This window comes from Stenella coeruleoalba (assembly GCF_951394435.1).
Source record: "Stenella coeruleoalba genome assembly, chromosome: 10".
Classification (NCBI taxonomy): domain Eukaryota; kingdom Metazoa; phylum Chordata; class Mammalia; order Artiodactyla; family Delphinidae; genus Stenella; species Stenella coeruleoalba.
Window position 1 is genome coordinate 99,210,581 of NC_137156.1, and position 19,859 is coordinate 99,230,439.

Here is a 19,859-nt window from a genome sequence, read left to right on the forward strand (position 1 = left end):
AAGGAAACTGCAGGCTAGATTGGTTCCTGGCAGCGCTTCGCGCTGTATTCTGTGTGGATTCTTAGGGTATATTAGTGAAGAGGGTGTTAAATGAGGAGTCTGAAGACCCAGACTGCAGTCCAGCCTCACGGGATTATTCCAAATAAGTCTGTTAGGCTCCCTGTGCTTCTGCAGGATGGGACTCTGAGGCCCAGAAGGTTGTCAGACTCAGCTTGTCAAAATACAGGATTTCCAGTTAACTCTGAATTTCAGGTAAATAACGAATAATATTTTAGTATAAGTGTGTCCCATGCAATATTCGAGATCTGTTTATACTAAAAGATTATTTGTTGTTTATTTAAAGTTCAAGTTTAACCGGGCATCTTGTATTTTATCTGCCAACCCCAGTAGCGGAGGGACGAATACTTGCCCTGACTATTAACAGTGCAAGGTGGTTCAAACATGGAAGTGCTCTGAGCAGCAAGCACTACACTGTTCCAACGTAAGGTTCTGTGTTCTTAATGCTGCCATGGAAGCAGGGTGAGCAGGAATGGTCTTTCATCAGAAAAGGCGATCACTTCTAGTGAAACAAAGCAGAGGTGTTGTCCGTACCCTCCCCTCCATTTTCACCTTCTATTAAAACTTGTTCCTCACTGATTTACACCTCTTCTGGATGACTGGCTTTTGTGTCTTCCCAGTATAAAGACAAAAATATCCTCTTATGTGAAGAAGGGTGGTTAAGGGTACTCAGTTAAGAGTACAGGACGCCACTCCATGTGTGAGGCAGCTGGGCCCCCCATCTTTAATTTGTTTATAACTGCTAGTCCTTCTTAATGTATTACCTCATTTAGTTACCTAACTTGTATATTTTGATTTTCTTGGTACTTGCAAGAAATGGTATTATGTGAGGCTGACTGATCTTTGCCAACAGTGAGCGTCTGGTATGTGATAGAGCTTTATTGTGGAGGAGTTTCATGCTTCACACAGCTGGCGTTGGGTGGAACAGAACTTTGCATTCACGTCAGTGACTGTTCTCTGTAGTCAACCAGAGACCGGACCTTGGACCAGCAGTGCACTGTGAGTCGTCCAGGACTGGCCATGATTGCAGGAGCCCTGGCGGTGGAGTTGATGGTTTCCGTTTTGCAGCATCCAGAAGGGTGAGTTTGCCTTTTAGAGATGGGTGTTTAAGCAAAGAAAGCTTTTGTATCTCCCTTGGCCTTTTCTCAGTCTGAATTTTCTGAGAATTATATTGCGCTTTCCATCCTCAAAAAAACAAGATTTTAAAAAAACCCAGTGTGATTCTTTGGCCTGGAGGACTTGTCATTGTGATCTTTGGAGCTGTATCTCTGCATCCTTCTGGAACTGAACTCTCCTAGAGTTAATTGGTAATTGATAATAAGGAAGGATAAAAATTTTGGTAGTGGCCTTAGGACCTTCATGCATTTATTCTCTTAATATGTTTTGATCTCCTTAGCCCTGAGCACTTGTAAGGCAATACGTGAATTACATATGATAGAAATTGCATTTAGCTGTATGTAACAGATCCATCTAAAGTGACTTAGCCCAAAGGGTACAGCTTGATTTTTCTCATGCGGCAAGAAGCTCAGAGGCAGCATCCAGGGCTGGTACAAAGGCTCCGATATGCCATCGGGGACTGTTTCCTTAGCACTCACTCAGCCACGCTTAGCTCCCTTCCTTATGCTTGTCACCTGTGGTCACAAGATGGCTGCTCTGCCAACAGTGTTGCTTCTGTGTTACACGTAAGAGGAAAGGAATGTCCAAAGGATGAAAGTTGTGCTCAGCTGAGGCTGCCCCCTTTTAAAAGGCTCTCCGGGAAGACTTACCCATTGATTCTAAAACTCCTATATCACATGACCTTGCACTCGTAATTGCAAGGAAGACGGACAAATGTAGTCCTTTGGCTGGGCATGTTGCCTCTCTCAGTGAAACTGTGGTGAGATAGAAGTGGAGAATACATTGGGCAGGCGCCCAGTACTGTCTGCACATTCATTTAAAAACAATTCTGGGGCTTTCCTGGTGGCGCAGTGGTTGAGAGTCCGCTTGCCGATGCAGGGGACACGGGTTCGTGCCCCGGTCCGGGAAGATCCCACATGCCGCGGAGCGGCTGGGCCCATGAGCCATGGCCGCTGAGCCTGCGCGTCCGGAGCCTGTGCTCCGCAACGGGAGAGGCCACAACAGTGAGAGACTGCGTACCGCAAAAAAAAAAAAAAAAAGTTCTGTATGTATTTTAAACTCTAGAAGATATTATTATTGTTATATAGTTGGTATTCATTTCATTTTGCTAATATTTTCCTTTTTGTTACTTTTCTTTCTGTGACCTTGAGCTTCCATCCAAGGGCATTTTCCTTCTGCCTGAAGAATACCCTTTATTATTGCCTTTAGAAATGCCAGCGACAAAGATATTTCAGTTTTTGTTTGTCCAAAAATGTCTTTGTTTTATCTTTACGCTTGAAAGCTATTTTTGCTGCGTACAGAATTCCAGACTGGTGGTAATTTCCCTTTAGCAAGTTGAGAGTGCACTCCTGTTGTCTCTGGCTGCCCTTATCCTGGTTGAGGAGTAAGGTGTGTGTACCTGGTTGCTACTCCTTTGATACAATTTGTTTTTCTCCCTCTTCCCCTACCTTCAGTTGCTTTTAAGATTTTCTCATTGTCTTTGGTTTTCAGAAGTTGGGAACACATACCTAATTCTGTTATTTGTTATTGTATACCTATTTCTGTATTTATTCTGATTGTGCTTTTTAGTGCCCCTTGAATCCATGGCTTGATGTTTTTTACCCACTGTGGACAATTTTCAGCCATTATCTCCTAAAACATTGCTTCTGCCCCTTTCGAGTCCCCAGTTGCATGTTAGAATCAGCCTATGCTCTTTTCTGTACTTTCCATAATTTTGTCTTTCCTTACTTCAGTCTGGCTATTTGGTTTTGGCTTATCTTCCAGTTTACTAATTCTTCCTTCTTCTGTGTCTATGCTTTAAACCATCCATTGAGTTTTAAATTTCATAATTATATGTTTCACTCTTAGAGTTTCCATCTGATCTTATCTTATACATACCCTCTTCTCTGCCAAAATTGTGATTTTGGTCTTTTTCATTCTTTGAACACATTTGATCATGTTTTTCTTTTAAGTCCTTATCAGTAATGTCCATTAATGGGATCTCCTATGAGTCTGTTCCTATTGTCTATTGTTTTTATTGGCTTTTGGTTATGTATTGTCTCCTCATATACCTGGTTTTGGTTTTTTTTAAAAAAAACAAAACCTTTTCATTATGGAAATTTCAAACATATATGAAAAGATATATATAGATAGGTAGAGATATAGATAGATAGATATAGATATCTTCTTTCTCACACACACACGCACACACAATTTGTGTATATACGTAGAAACCACCTTGTATGCACCACCCAGCTTCAACAATTACCAGTCATCATTTATCTGTACTACTGTCCACAGTTTTTCTCCTTCCACTGACTTATTTTAAAGCAAATCCAAGACATAGCTTTCATTCATGAAAATATATCTTTTTAGTATGTATCTTTACTATTTTTACATATAAAAACAAATTAAAGGCAATTTCCTAATATTACCACATATCCAATCAATATTTAAATTTCCTCAATTCCTTGTATCTTCTTGGCTATATTTGATTGAGTACTGGACATTATATTTGAAAAATTACAGAGATGTGATTTACATTTCTTTCTGGCAAACTGCTAGGCCAAGGGGACTACCATCCTAGAACATTTTATCCAATTAGGGCTTATCTATTTCCGGTTCACCGTTAGTCTGAGGATGCACCCCTGTATGATCCCAATCCAAAGCCTTGGATATTTCCCATGGTTCCTCCTTATTGGCAGACCTCAACTCTGGATTTTCCCATCAGCCTCATGAGTCAGTGAGTATCACTGTTCAGCTTCTGAGCTTGTGGCCACTGCTTTTGGACATTGACAATCATTTTATGGGGGAAAATTCCCCTTGCAAATGCCTGATTTACCTCTGTGGGCTTCCCTCCTCTTATAAACCTTAGCTCTGTAATTCTCCCTTACTGTGGTAGCTCTCTGATGCTTTCAAACGGAGGTTTGTGTACTTTGTCTAGCTTTCCTGTTTGTTCTCAATGAGGGGACTGGTCCTGACCACTTAGTCCACCAATGCCACACCAGTTATAAAAATATTTTTTAATTTATTAAGCACTCATAGGGTTAGGCTTGCATGTGAGAGGAAGGCAAGGAGTAGGCTGGTGTGTTTTGTTTCAACTTGACCCTGGGCCTTTCGGTAGTCTCTATGTGTAACACATTGTATATATGTTATATTACAGATATAAAAATTAGCACAATTGTGGTCTAGGCACCCTCTCTTCTCCAAGCAAGGAGAAGATCTTACTTTATGACTTATAAATAACAGAAGTAATTCATCTTATAATAAATAAAAGTGAGACAAAAATTAAATTAATTTTAAAAAATAGAGTCAGTAATTTAGAAAAAGAAAGAAGGAAGGAAAAGAAGAGAAAAGGAAAGGAAAGAAAATGAAGAAAAGAGAGAAGCAAAAGAAAACTTAGTAAACAACTTAAGACTCTCTCAATATCCGCTGGAGACCGTGCTCTCAAGTGTGATATAGTGAAGGCAAACTGGAGCCAAACAGGTATTTACACCTCACTGTGTGACAAACACATTGTGATTTGTCTTATTTTCAACCCTTACTTAGTGCTTACGTTGTGCTAGGCATTATTCTAAGCACTTTACAAATAGTAATTCATCTAATCCTCATAGCAAACAGATTAGGAAAGAACTCTTATCTGTCCCATTTTTGATGGGGAAATTGAGGCATAGCGAAGATAACTAAGTTGCTGAAATTCATGAAGCTGATAAGTAGTAAAGCTGGGATTAAGCACAGCCCAGTTTGGCTCCAAACTCTGTTTTTAATCACTCTGCTATGCTGTTTGTAATACAGGCAGGAAAGAATTGAATTTTTGAAAGATTTGTTTTTCAGGTTCTCAGAAATCAACATGAATATTCTATTTACTGTATAACTCAGAGTTCTTCTCTGAAGTTGAAAAGATAGCCTCTGTACTATGTTGGTAGCATATGTAACAGTATAGATGCTTCAGAGTTAAATGAAAATAAGCAGCTTTTTTTGTCTTCCTCTCATCTTTGTCATCCCCCTGGCACCTCTGTTTATTGTGGCCCCCTGACAGGAAGCATTTGGGTTAAAATCTCTCAGAGCTGGCTCTGAGTCCTTGACACCGACCCCTCTGTCTGCCACATTTGCCTTGGTCATAGGCTAAAGCCAGGGTCTGTGTCACGTCTCTTCTGTAACGTAAGTAAACATCAGACTGTTATTCGGGAGGGAGTATTCGTTCTGCCCAATTAATCCCTCGCTTTTCTTTCTCCTTCCTCCATCGTGGTAGCATTTACATCACCCCAGCAAGTTAAGGTTGGAAGGTTTTCTGTTTCAAAATTTCAATTCAATTCAACAATGTGCTGTGGTGTTTTACAAGACTATTTGAGAGTAAGGGAATTAACATTAGCCAGATGTTGCACTTGGCAATTTATCTAACTTACTCCTAATTCATTTCTCACAACTGTCTTATTCCTATTTTATAGGTGATGGACCTGAAGCACAGAGAAATTAAGCAACTTGCCTGTGCTCACAAGCTCTGGTCTTTCTGACTCTAAAACACAAGCTTTTTCTTTTTTAAACTATTCTTCTGCCTTCCTCCCAGGGAAATTAGGGTTTTTTTTTCCCTAGCTTATGCTGCCTAGCAAGGGGTGTTCGGTTATCCTTATAAATCTTATGTGGACCTCCTCCAGATCGTCCTCACAGGAATTAAACATAGATTTTTATGAAATGAACAGCTCTAATGGTTTCCTTTTCTCAGGGGCTACGCCATTGCCAGCAGCAGTGACGACCGCATGAATGAGCCTCCAACCTCTCTCGGGCTCGTGCCTCACCAGGTTAGTGACTGGGAATGAAATCACAGTTCTGGACCCGATCCCAGTGGTGCAGTGGGAAAGTATTTGGGGTCATTCCAGCCCACCTCTTCTCCACCCTCTCTACCCTCCAGCTTCCCTGGTATTTCAGTGGGAATTCTTTATGAGCACCTGGGGGAGATCCCATTCTGCAGGATGGTGACGAGAAGAAATCCTGAACAAGCAGCATTACCCAGAGTCTTGATTTAGCATTTAGCATGTTGACTAGGGGCCTCGTGATGGAGTAGAACAAGAGAGAACGGGCTTTGGAATCAACCAGACAGCAGCTTAAATCCCAGCCCGGCAGTTATTAAGATGGCCTTCCTTGGCCAAGTCATTAAACTTCTCTGAGCCTTAGTTTTCTTATCTAGAAAATGGAGTCAAGAATACCGACCTCAGCTGGTAGCAGTAGAGATGAGAGATGTTATACAGAAAGGGCTTAGCGACAGTGCCTGGTACGTCACAGCCCTCAGTAAATGGTGCTGCTAGTTTTGTTGCTGTTGTTTATTATTACTGACTCCTTAATAATAATTAAGAAATAATAAATAGTAGAAGCCAAATAACAGAAGGCTTTCTGGGCATACATGGGAAAGCCATTGGAAGTGCACAGTGTCACCAGACAGTGGGGTGTCTTTTCAGAAAAAAGAATCTGAGGCATCATAGGGAAGGTCCACCCATAGAGAGCGAGAGAGAAAAAAAGCAGTGGGATGAAAATGTTAAATTCGTGTTGCCTCTTCACCAGTTTTCGTCACTATGCTTTTGGAGGTTTTCTGGTCTTACTTTTCGGAAATCATTTCTCTGGGTTCCGTGTGTGTATCTCAGTCTGTAGCAGGAAGGCTGTCTAGTTAGGGGAGCAGTGAGAGCACCCGACTGTCCCATCTGGGGGCTTGTGAGGACAGACTCACCGACGCGTGCAGAGAGCGGGGTAACTCACGCAGGTCGCCTTCGTCTCTCTCGCTGCCTACGCACACCTGCCCTGTCATTTTCTGGTTGAGGGTCTGAATCAGAAGAGGGGAAATTACTTGTGCACGGTCACAGAGGTATGCCGAAATCCATACCTAAACTCGGCACTCTGACCAGGGCTGCGTCTGAGGTTTTGTGAGTGGAAATAGCCCCGGCCTGCATTTTGGGAGAGTTTGCTTCCAATCGCTGCTCTGGGCCACTTGCCCTACATCACCTGTCATGGATTTGTGTTAGGTCACTTACCTCCCTGGGCCTCAGTTTCTGTATCAGTAAAAGCAGGTGCTTTACCTTGTGTGCAGGATTGTCTGTGACGAGGCTTGGTAAAGCACACATCACCATGCAAATGTGACTTTTCCAGCCTGCCGCACTCAAGATGGCATTTATTTGACATGAATGGGTTAATCTTTTCTGCAGAAACACTTCAAGTAGGACCCACTAGGCCCTGTAATAAGCCCCCCTCATCCCCATGAGGAAGCTGTCCTCCAGAGCCAACCTCTGCTGTGGACGTGCTCATCTGAATCCTCACCCTCATCCCTTTTCACATGTCTCCTTCCGTTCTTCTGACCTTGAGATGTGCCCTCATCTCCTTTACAGATTTCATGCTGAGAAGGGCCTTAATTAAATTTTCAGTCGTGCTCCTGCACTGGTTTCCTTCTTGAAGTCCTTTATGTTAAATTACCGCAGTTGTAGTTTTCTCAGTGCTGAGGCCAGAGGGCAGAACAGTTTCTTTATAGAAGGGGTCCGGTGTCAAAATGCATGTGCCCATGTTTTTACAGTACTATGGCAACTAATCCCTCTCAGTGTTATTTACCCCCATGGAGGCTTGCAATTGTTTGTCATTCACCCACTCTTCTAGTTCTTTCTCCTAGTTTTCAAATGTCTGAAGGATTATTTTGGTTGTTGGCCATCTCTTCATTTGGCCTTTTCAAAGTCTGAAGAATAATGCAGCCATATATGGGAAAAGCCCAGTGCGTGTGTGTGTGTGTGTGTGTGTGTGTGTGTGTGTGTGTGATTACTTGCTTACATTATTTCAAGTTTCAAGCCTTTATTTTTAGCTACTTTCTAAAAAAGACAGTGGAGAAAGAGCTTTAAAATTAGTCAGGGTAAGATGTTAAAAAAAAAAATTAGTCAGGGTTGTGTGGTCCCTATTTTATAAGGCTTTAAATTTCTTCTTTTTTTTTTCTTTTTGAAGTGGAGTGAGTCCATTTATGCAACTGTGTTTTGATTAGGGGACCACCGTTTCCACAAAAACACTGGCTGTGTTGCAATGCAGACTCAGCACTTACCCCCTCCTTTTCCTGGCTCTCTTGAGACAAATGACTTCCTGTTGGAGAGGAACTCGGTAAACCCCTTTGTGTGCTTTGTATACAGAGAATAGCCAGTGACGTTCCCCGGGCTCATTTTTTCTCCGTTCCGCAAAGGAGAGTGTTTATTAATTGGCCCTTGTGGAATGAGATGTAGTAGAAAAGTGATAGTCCTTGGACCGAGAATCACAAGGCCCCCCACCAGCGACTCATTGTGTAATCTGGGGAAAGTTGCTTAACTTCGCCCATGCTCTCTGCGTCTCAGCTCTCCCCCGTGTCAGACCTGGGAGGCCTGAGGATTACTTAGTCCATCTCTCCGTGGGACCACAGGCCGAATTTGGCTTATCCAGAGATTGGTCAAGTGCAGAAAAAGGCTTGATTAGTCCCTGAAATTCAGTGATATTCAGCCTGAAACAACCTCTTATTGCATTTGAAAACCGTGAAAAAACCATTTGAAGGTGAGAAAATAGGCTTATGGGTTTGTTCTTTTTAAAAAGTCTCTGGCCCACTGTGTGTGGATGGGATTCTGCAAGCAGGCAGCAATGAGTATAAGCCACTTTCTGCCTATGAAGGGAATGTTTTTTAATTTGTCATTTTTATCTATGTATAAAATATACACAATCACACAAATCATTAAGTATACAACTTGGATTCTCACAAAATGAACACCACTCATGTACCCAGCACGCAGGTCAAAATGAAGTGTTATCAAGTTCCCTGACATCCCCCCATGCTTCCTCAATTATCACTGCCTCCTTCCCACACAGAGACACGCAGCTCTTGGCTCCAAACACCTTGGGAGACTTTTGTCTAATTTTGAACTTTCTGTAAATGAAATAATATAATACATGGTCTTTGGAGTCTGGCTTCTTTGCTAGAGAGAACTTTTTCACTGTAGATCTTAGCGCATACTGTTATTCCCTCTGCTTCCCAGCAAGTGGGATCTTTTATTTAAAAAAAAAAAAAAGAAAAAGGTGGCGGGGTTGTCTTTTCCTGGCTCCTGGGGTGGTGACTGTTCTGTGAGGCCAGACCCCTTTTTCTGGTTCTTTGGCGGGAGGCACGGTTCAGGAGTTATCAAGTGTCGAGGCCACTCCTGATGTCTCCAGGAAGTTGGTGTGCAGGCTGGTGAGACAGAAATGTGACAGAAATTAACAGCCGATGCAGCTGCTGATCATTTGACTGGACATCCCTCAGAGAACGAAAAGCATCGTGGCAATTCAGTAGTTGTCTGAAAACCATGGTCATGAATATAACAGTCCTGCTTTGATACCAACATGGACCAGGCAGTTCACGTTTTTTCTCTTTGGGCAAATGGACTCTTGGTCCTCAAGTACTACTGAATGAAGACCCTGGATGGGTATGCCCCTCCTAGGGGTTTGGACTTGCCAACCCCATAGTTCTCTTGGGCTTTCAAGTTCTTCGTTTTAGTTACTTTCAGAAGAGTAGAACAAAGCCCAAACTAGGACAGAACCTGGGCAGGGACCAGCCTGGGAAATCTCCCAGTGAGACAAAAGCCGAGCTAGAGTTGTGGTCTCTAGCCAAGCCCCGGCCTGCTCTTGATTTGGCCTGTCTGCACAGGCTGTGCCCCACAAATCCTCAGGCCGTTGGCTTTCAATAAGGTCTCTTTACCGTGCTCTGAAATGCTGACCTCAGTGTGCCTCTAGGGGTGTGGACGGATTGACTGCTGAGGAAGGAGGGTAAGAAGATAAGCACCAAGAGCGTATTTCCTGAGATGTAGCCCGAGAAAAGAAATCTCCTTCCCCCTCTGATTCTGTACCCCTCGAATTGATGGCAATGGAAAGGGCAGGAAGAACAGACAGTCCAAACGTCTGCTGTTTCACCATTTCAGCTACTGTGGTTTGTGACCTGTTCGTCCTCCCTTCCCCCTCCCTCCAGTCATCCCTGCAGCAGGTGATCCCCAAACGCTGACGCCGTGCCAAAGCGCCATTAGGTTCAGAGAAGTTCGGTGACCGGCACGCAGCACAAGCGTTTGGTTCCACTTGCCTTTGGAGTTTCTAAGGTGGTGGATGTACCCCAAGCCACTCAGATGTGGTGAAGTCTCATTCCAATGGGGAGGCCCCTGAATACAGGAGGGATTTGGGTACAAGATCCGACAAGGTCTGGGCTTCCCTGCGTGCAAGGCCCTAGAAGAAGAGAGGGGCATTCCCCGCTCCTGGCACACAAAGTGGGGGATAAATTACACACAGTGCCAGAGTTCCAGAGCGTCTCAGGTAGCATCTCTTGGCCCAAGAGGACTTGGGCGTAATTTTATCAGTTGAAGGACGTCACTTGTGCCCCAGAGTTTTGCTCACCCGATGGGGCTGTCCTGTTTGGGAGGCTCGCGTGGGAGGGAACCAGAAGGCTCTGGATCATACAGATCCGATTAGAATCCCAGCTTTGCCTCTTAATTTCATTTTCATCCATTTGACAAAAGGGTTCAAGGCGGTTCTTGCCACTTGTCACTGTGTGACCTTGGGCAGGTTACTGATCCTTTCTGAACTTCATATTTTAAATTACTAAAACGGGCATAATAATATACTAAACAACTGGGATTCATGTACAGATTAAATTACATTATAGATTAAATTACATTAGCACAGTTCTGGCCACATAAGGGACATTTGTAAATGTTGTTTTTATCTTTCTCTTTCACTTTTAATTAAAATGGTAAAGTGGGCGCCTATCTAGCCTCCTAAAAAGGGAGTTACAAGGAATCTCGTAAAACTCTGGAAGCAGTGAGTGTGCAGGGAAGGGTTGGAAGGATTAGTTCCATCCTGCGCTATTTTTCTAAGGATGGCGCTGGCTCATTTCCAGCTTGCTTCTTCTGCCCCTTGGTGGCCCCTGTTTGACAGTGAGAGGTGGGTTAGTGGTGGTAGCTGAAGCTGTTGTCTGAAACAAAGACCTCTGTGGTGCGCCTGAGGTTTTGCATTTGCTAAACTTTATTTTGGCGTTGAATTTGGTTAAGACTCTCTGCAACATCCAAGAGCAATGCGGAGTTTGGAGTTAGCTCTTATTTATGCAAACTCCAAGCTCTAGAAATACCGCCAGGCCTGCTGGAAACGGGTGTGAAGTCAAAGCAGCAGGTTTCTGCTGTGGCTGCAACTGTGCCTTCTCAGAATGGCTGTTTATTTCTGGGCATTGGCTTTTCACTTCCCATCCAGGGGAGGTTGATTTTGGACGCACGCAGCAGTAAGCGGCAACTTGCAGCAAGCAGCAGTGAGCAGTAGCTGGAAGCAAGATCTTAGTCCCCGGACCGGGAGTCCTAACTGCTAGACCACAGAGGCCAGCGGCTAGGGCCTAAACCCACAATTCTAGCCTGCCTTGTCAAGAAAGAATTCAGGCAAGGAGGCAGAAAGTAAAGAGAAAAGTAGAAAGTTTCTTGGAAAAGCAAAGTACGTGCGGAAAGACGCATGGGAGAACAGAGAGAGAGTAACGCCTTTAGGAAGTTTAAATCCTTTATGAGGGGGCAGTTTTCCAGGTTTTTGTCTCCCTTCTGGCCAATCATCTTGCTTTGTCCCCCCCTGGCTAATTTGTCTCAGGACCCTCCCCTTAGGTGCACACTCACCCCACAGTCAAGATGGACCCCGACGTGAAGGCATCTGGGAGAAGCAAGAGTCACCATGGCATGGAGTTGTCCCCTGACTTTTGACCCCCAAGGAGCCTTTCTACACATGTGTAGTGTCTCCCTTGCCCCAAGGAGGGGCGAAGTGGAGATCCCTTGATCCTTTACTCAAACGAGGTTTTGCCCCTCTTCGTTTTTGCCATGACTGTTATCTTAAGGCATCCACAAGAGACAAAACTTGGCTTTTTACCCTGTCTCTGTCATTGCTTCCATTTCGGAGAGCAAACAGGAGGCTGATTTTAAATGTCTAACCTGAAGCCCACCTATCTCCTGTCTCAGGAAATGCAAACAGGAGGCGAGTTGTAAGTGTCCGGCCTTAAGCCCATTTTTTCCTGCCCCATGAAATGTTAACAGAAGGCCAGTTGTAAATGTATAACCTGGAGCCCATCTATCTCCCACCTCAAGGTGGGCTTGGGGCTCAAGCCGCTTTCACTCAGCTTAGGTGTAAACACCATGAGGGGCTGCCCAGAATGGAAGAGACCCCTTTCTATTCCTGATCTATTTATTTTGTAGCTGACTGGGCATAAATGACTGATGATAATTTAATCCACTCAGACCCTGATGGCAGCCATCTTGATATTGAGTTTTTGGTTTTGAGGGGGTGTTTATTTGTTTTCTAATTCCTCTGGTCTTCTCTTTCTTTCTTCCGTTCTTTTTACCTTCTCCTTGATTTTCCCCTAGACTTGGGAGAGAAGGAACAGAACTCAGATCCCTGGCTTTACCACTTGGTAGTTGTAGAATCTTGGGCGAGCCAAGCCACTTCCCTGAGCCTCAATTTCTTTATCTAGAATACAGGGGAAAGTCCCAGGATGGTAGTGAGGGCAACATGAGATGAGTATGTGAAAACACTCCAGAGGGCCAGACACAGGGATGGCACGTAGCAGATGTCGCTCCTCTGCTCAGTCCCCTAGGCCACCATTTCCACAGGATGTCAGGACATGCCCTCCTGCAAGGCTTCCAGGGTTAGGAGGGAGCAGTTGTTTCTATGGAGGGAGAAGGGAGTGGGGTTAGCACTTTAGGGGAGGCACAGGAGAGGCAGAGAAGATGGGTGAGTTTGAGAATCTGAAAGGCGACCAGTGTCCCTGTAACGTAGAGAATTGGGAGAGCACAGGGGAAGAGGAGGAGAGGCAGGGCCTCACAGGCCATCTTAAACCCAGGGGCAGCGGAGAGCCGTTGAAAAGTCATAAGCGGAGCGGTGACGTGATCAGGTTTGGCTGCTGTACAGAGAATGGACCGGAGGAGATAACAGAGGATCTGGGCATAGAATTGGAGTCCTTGAGCCTTTAAGTGGAAGACAGCCTAATCCAGGGATGGTGCATCAGAATCACCTCGGGAGTCGTTCCAGAATACACATTTCCCAGCCCTGTTCCAGATCCACTGAATGACAACCTCCAGGGACGTTAGGTGTTTGAGAACAACGACTTCATTCTATAAAGATGGTTTCTTGATGGCATCCTATGGGACAAAGCACGTGACTCGTCAAGTTAACACGGACCAAATCCTGCTCGTTGGTGATGGCTTTCGAGTTTTGTGCTCCCACCGGCCCTAGTTCTCTTTCCAAAAGGGCCCTGGACTCCTAATCCCTAGGACACACCCCCAAACAGGTGTTCCTGCCTTCCAACCTTTGGACGATAGTTAGATGCGCACAGGTGCCCGTAATGAATCCGGCCGGGACCGCCCACTGTCCTCCTGGGAACCGCCCCGAGGGGGGAGGGAGGCCAGGAGCCTATATAGGCCTGGCTCTGAGGCTTTGTGCGTCATCTCTGCGCTCATCTTTGCTCCTTCCGGTTGAGGGGGCGTGAGGCCTTGTTAGCCAAGCGCAAGTACAACCGTGCGCCTCGCTGGTGTTTGAAGACGGGGATTCAACTCAAGCTCCTTCTGCCCTTTGTGGGGCCTGGGGGTGAAGAGAGGGAAGGGAGCCAGGAAACCGCAGGTAATTGTACTTCTCCCAGCTTCCCAGGTGGGGTTTTTAAATATTCAGGGGGTAGCGAAGAGACGCGTGTTGTAGAGCTGGTCTGTTCGTAGAACACTCTTTCTTCCCCTGGAAGACTACATTGGAAACTGATGCTGGGGGGGCTTTTTTTGGTGGTTTTTTTTTGTTTTTTTTGAGGCAGAGGGATTGGGGGCAATAGGGACTTTATGCTTTCATTTTGTACCTTTCTGTATTGTTTGGAAAATGTTAAGGAGGTTATCAACCTTTTTTAGTCACCTTTTTTGAGGCATAACTTATGTACAGTCAAATGTACCCGTTTAAACGTGCGTTTTAATGAGTTTAGACGAGTGTGTACACTTGCATATGACCACCACCACCGCAAATGAGGTCCAGAGCTTTTCCATCCATCCCCAAAACTGACTTTGTGCCTTTTCTATGGTAATATCCCCACCCTCAGACCCAGGCAACCACTGACTGGATTTTCATACAGGCCATTTTAATATCTTCTTTATTCTTTTCAGCATTAAGAGGAAAAAAAACCTTCATCAATGTAATTTAGAAAATAAAATATGCAGCGAGGCAGGCAAAGTTTGGCCCCTCTAGTAGAGGCGCATGTGTGTGTGTTCGTGTGTTTGTGGAATTGGCAGTTTTTCCCCCTCTAGGGAGGGGAGAGATTGAGAAGCCAATAGTATTCGGGAGGCTGTTTAAAAGGAAGTTAAGTATTTAAATATATTTTAAAAAATAGGAAGACAGGAGTAAATATGCTATGGGAGTACGGGTTATTTTTTTGCTCTTTTGTTTTCTGTCATGCTTATTACTTTTATAATAGGTCGAATTAAAATTTTTAAAAAGAGCTGTTTAATACTTACCCTCCTTTAAGGAAAGATTGACAGCAAATATTATAATCAAATAAGGGTTTAGAGTAAGCTGTGTGTAGTCCCCAAAGTTGGAAGACTGTACCTTGAGCCGTGTCAAGAGGCCTTAGAGTGGATGGAGAAATCACTTTATAAAATCTCGTCATTTAGATGTTAATTTAGATGTGGCTGAATTAGCCGGGTGTGGTGGTACTATGCATAAAAAACGTGGAAAGGAGGCAGAGGCTTGCTAACTGCTTCCATCTGCTTTCTGACATACAACAGGTGATGCTGAGGGTATAGATTAAACCACGGGAAGGGGTAAATGAGGTTGGTAACTGAAAGCATCTTCTTCCAAAGGCTCTGAATCACCTGGGCTCTTGTTAAACATGCACATGCTCTGGCCTTACTTCAGATCTTTTCAAGTTCCAGGGGATTCTTCTGATCAGGCAGGCATCGAAAAATACCAGATGAGCATATTGTTTCATATACTTTGCACACTTTTAAGTAGGAGGATGTTGGTGAATTTTTCTCCACCCAAGCAAGGGACAAATCCTTATAACTTCTTTGATTGTGAATTGGTGCCTGGCCTCTCTAAATAGGTAGAATATATTTATTAGGATTTTGCATCAGGTGCCTGGATTTTAGATTTGCTCTGGGATTTCTATGCATGTCTAAGGAAGGTGCTAAAATTTTAAGTAGCAACTTCTGCTCTTTAAATTTTATGCATTTCTTGTAAGATTTTAGGGAACACAGCATATTGTGGAAGCTCAGTGCATTTGTAATACAGGGGATTTAAAGAGTTGTTGATGGGGAAGGACTTCATATTGCCTGGAAGATGTGAATGGTGGTAAGATGGAGTTTTTCTTGTGGTTTATTTGGGATGTGTTTCCTCTGAATACTTCAGGTATGAATAATTTGGTTGGCTTTGGGATGTTTGTGTTTTTCTCATCCACTCATTTCATAATTAATAATTAGTATTTGTTATGAGCAAATCACTGTGTTATGGACAGATGCAAATAGTTCAACCTATATCTTGCCCTCTAAAAGCAAGAGAGATTAAAAAGTAATTTTTTAAGTAATTATATTACACAAGCTGATTCTAAAACTCATTTGGCAAGGCAAAGGACCCAGAATAGTTAAAATAATCTTGAAAAAGAAGAACATAGTTAGAAGACTCATACTTCCCAGTTTCCAAACTTACTACAAAGCTACTATAATCAAGACAGTGTAGTACTGTCATAAAGGTAGACATATAGATCAACAGAATAGAATTGAGAGTCCAGAAATGAACCCTGACATTTATGGTCATTTCTTGCCAATTAAACGGGGGGAGAAGAGCCTTTTCAAGAAAGTATTGGAACAACTGGATTTCCACATACAAAACAGTGAATTTGGACCCTTATGTCACACCATATAAAAAAACACCTCAAAATGGATTGCAGACCTAAATGTAAGAGCTAAAACTATTAAATAAGACAACATACTAACTCTTCTTAACCTTGAGTGAGAATTGGTTTGTTATCTATGATACCAAAAGGCCAAGCAACCAAAGGAAAAATAAATAGGACATCAAGAAAGTAAAGTTCTGTGCTTCAAAGGACACCCATCAAGAAGGTGAAAAGACACCCCACAGAATGGGAGAAAATATTTGCAAAATCATATCTGAAAGAAACTCATATCCAGAATATATAAAGAACTCTTAACATTCAACAATATAAAGAAAACCCAATTTAAAATTTGGCCAAGAATTTGAATCTACATTTCTCTGAAGAAAGATAATATGAATGGTCAAGAAGCACATGAAAAAATGCTCAACACTTAGTCATTAGAGAAATGCAAATCAAAACCACAGTGAGCTACCACTTCATATTCATTAGGATGGCTACCTCAAAGAGACAAGAAGGTGGAGAAATTGGAACCCTCGTATGTTGCTGGCAGGAAAGTAATATGGTGCAGTCACTTTGGTCTTCAAAATGTTAAACATATAGTTACCATGAGATCCATTAATGCCATTCTATATATATATATATATATACCCAAAAGTTATTCAACTTGTGAATAAACAAAATATGGTATATCCATGTAATTGAATAGTATTTAGCAATAAAAAGGAATGAAATACACATGATACAATATAGTAAGTGAAGCCAGTCATATATGATTCTATTTGTAGTAAATAGGCAAATTAGGCAAATCAACAGAAATAGAAAGTAGATTAGTAGTTGCCAGCATTTGGGAAAAGTGGAAAATGGGGACTAATTTCTTAGGGGTTCTGAGTTTCTTTTGGGGGTGCTGAAAATGTTCTGAAATTAGGTATTGGTGATGTTTACAAAATTCCATGAATATACTAAAAGCCACTGAATTGTATACTCTAAAGTAAGTTTATGGTACATGAATTTTTTCTCAGTAAACCTGTTATTTTTTAAAGAAATAACTATTACATAAGTTATTTTGGTGATAAATACCAAAAAGAAGGATTTCACGTAATGAAGGCGTTATCTCTAAGTCAAGTGGCGGGTGGATTGAGTATTTATGAAAGAGGTGCGTTTGAGCTCGAGTGACTGTTATGGAAGATGTAGATTTGGTTATATAGCTGGTTCCCAAAGGAAGAGCTCTGAGTCACAGAATTCGGCGTGAGACAAGGTCAGCAACGCAGTAATGTCTTTGAGAGGGACGTTGTACTTGAGCCTTGTAGTTGTATGAAGCCTGTGAAAAGATCAGAAAGGCAAAATGGGCCCAGATTAGGGGGGACCTTGAGTGCCAGCATGAGGAATTCTCTGCTTTTTTGGTCAGCTCTAGGAAGCTGATAAAAAGTGACACACCTCAGAGCTGTGTCTTAGGAAAATTAATCCATAGCAGAGTGTTGGATTCAGTGGGAGGGAGAGAGCTCACCTGTGGAGGTGCCCGTTAGGAGTCTGTCGCAGTTGGTGTGAGAACAGGCCTTCTTCTTTTGAATTTCCTAAAACTGGAATTAGTTTGGTGGAGTTCTGAGCCTTCTGAGACCAACTTGGGGAATTTGAAAGGCCTCACACACAGATGTTATTCTACTTCATTTCCTGGGAAAATGAGTCAGTTTCCTGGTAAAGAGCTGTCTGGGGTGCTAAACAATGGTGTGGGTGCCCCTGCTTGGCCACCCCATTCACTTCGGCTCCTTTCTGTTGCTCACCACCTGTGTTTTTGGTTTATATTTTCTCTTTCCTTCCTTCCTTCCTCTCCCTTTTCTCCCTTCCTTTCCGCTCCTAACTGGGCCTACTGTCTCCCTTCCCTTTGCCTTTAACTCCGCACCTCCAATCGTGGAACAGTTTAGCAGAGAAAAATACCAGTATTTCTTTGCACAACACAAAGAAAGTTTATTACCTGTATGAGAGAAAAGAGAATCAGGAGACCTTTTCATGAAACCTATATGGAGACCTTAACCTGTAGGCCATATCAGTGAACATTTTCATGGAAAATATGCTACATATGATAAATATTTTTCTAGGTAAATTTAATATTAAAGCCATTGAGATAGAAGGAGACTCACTATGAGAATTCTTTGGGCCTGTAACTTCCAGATCTCATGAGGATCTCAACATACCCATTTGTGACCTGCCGTTATAGTCTTTTCTGCTGGTCTGCCATCTCTTGTTTTGGTGACCTGGAGAGCAAACTTAGGACCCTGCTTGTGCCTCAAGCACTGTATTAGGAAATGGTCACCACCTTCCCGAGATACAGAGAACTAAAGATTGTCACATTTTCAAAGGTTCACCGTGAGGCCAGCTAACTTATCCCAGCTACCTAGCTTATCATTACTACCAAACACTCTCTTGATCTTGGATTACATTGAAATCTCATAACATATAGATAACGACGTTTAAAAGATTGCTATAGGCATTTCCTTTAAGGTTAGATCTTCCAGCAATAAGTATGCAAATGTAACTAGACTAGTTGCAGTGTGGGCTTAAAGGTGGAGTTGCCCACACTCAGAAGCCTGTCTCTTTAAAGAGTCCGCCAGGTTTCCTTGGTTGTGTTTTGGGGGAGTGTTGGTAGGGTGGCTAAAGGCAACAAGGACTGGGGGGAGAGCGGGGGGGGGGGTTCTTTTGCTGTACTCAAGTGAGGCTGTTAAATGAGTGGTGAGCCCTCACATTGAAGACGAAAGCTGTGCCGTCCTGAGAGGGAGGGAAGGGAAAGGAAGGAGAGCGGGAGCCCCGGCCAGGGCCTGGCCAGGTTTGGGAGCAGGGGCCCGCTTCTGAATCTTAGCGTTGTCACTTTTTGTTCACCTGAGCCAAGATGCTTCACCCTTCCCAGCCGGAGTTTCATCAGTGGGGTAGTTGTCAAGACCAAATAAATTAACTCAAGAGAAGATTGGTGGTGTTTGGCTTATTGTAAATGTTGAGTCCTATGGAGACTTCAGAGATTTCACCATACATATTTTTAGTAATAATGTTTAAATGATATATGTAACAGTTGAAAGTCCCCTTTTGGTGTCAGTGTAGTTCTGGAAGTGTAGTGTCTGGATTACTTAAATTATAGTTTGCGAAACCTGGTTATAACTGACACCCCGTAAATGGAAATGAGTTGTAATTCAGAAATTATAACTGAGGTGCTCAAGGTGGCGCTGTTTCCCCATAAACTTGGTAATGCGCTCCATTTTATCCCTATCTGTTCCAACTCGGGCAAGTAACCGGATCTATATTTAGGACCATTTCTGCCTTCTGTAGTCCCCAGCCCTTCTTACTGAGGCCGCACTCCAATACCACATCCTAAAAATGCACACTTGTCCTATATTCACTGTAACATACATGAGAATTGTCAGTAATAAACTAGTTGACTGGTTATATATTTGAAGACATTTATGAAAACAATACTTGAGATTTTACAGCTTTCTTTTTATATTTTGGAGTCAGTTTGTGTTTAGGTCTCAAATATGTGCAAAGCTTGTAGACCAGTTCTTAATGGAATAAAGGACCTCATATAGTTCTTCCTCAAACTGATTATATAGTACGAGGGAAAATATCTACATTGAACTTCATTTTTGTGAATCTGTACCAGGAGCACCCTATTAATTGTTTCCCACTTCTTGTCAGAAGCGACACACGTACTTCACAGGTGTGTCATTCTGGGCTTGATGTGCCTTGTTGTGTTTGTTTTTAGATACGAGGATTTCTGTCGCGGTTTGATAATGTCCTTCCTGTCAGCCTGGCATTTGACAAATGTACAGCTTGTTCTTCCAAA

General features: G+C 43.0%; 1 protein-coding gene across 8 annotated transcripts in view; it reads left to right on the forward strand.

Moving 5' to 3' along the window:
* The window catches only part of ATG7 (autophagy related 7), a 300,602-nt gene that overhangs the window by 121,728 nt on the left and 159,015 nt on the right, over positions 1–19,859 (forward strand). For 5 of the 8 annotated variants that reach the window (XM_079933862.1, XM_079933860.1, XM_079933863.1 and 2 more), the window contains 3 exons: positions 1,021–1,136; positions 5,876–5,951; positions 19,779–19,859. In XM_079933862.1, coding sequence (XP_079789988.1) covers positions 1,021–1,136; positions 5,876–5,951; positions 19,779–19,859 — 273 coding nt within the window. Of the gene's footprint in view, positions 1–1,020; positions 1,137–5,875; positions 5,952–11,772; positions 13,789–19,778 lie in introns of all 8 variants that reach the window. The other 3 variants (XR_013830150.1, XR_013830152.1, XR_013830151.1) reach the window with 2 other exon arrangements.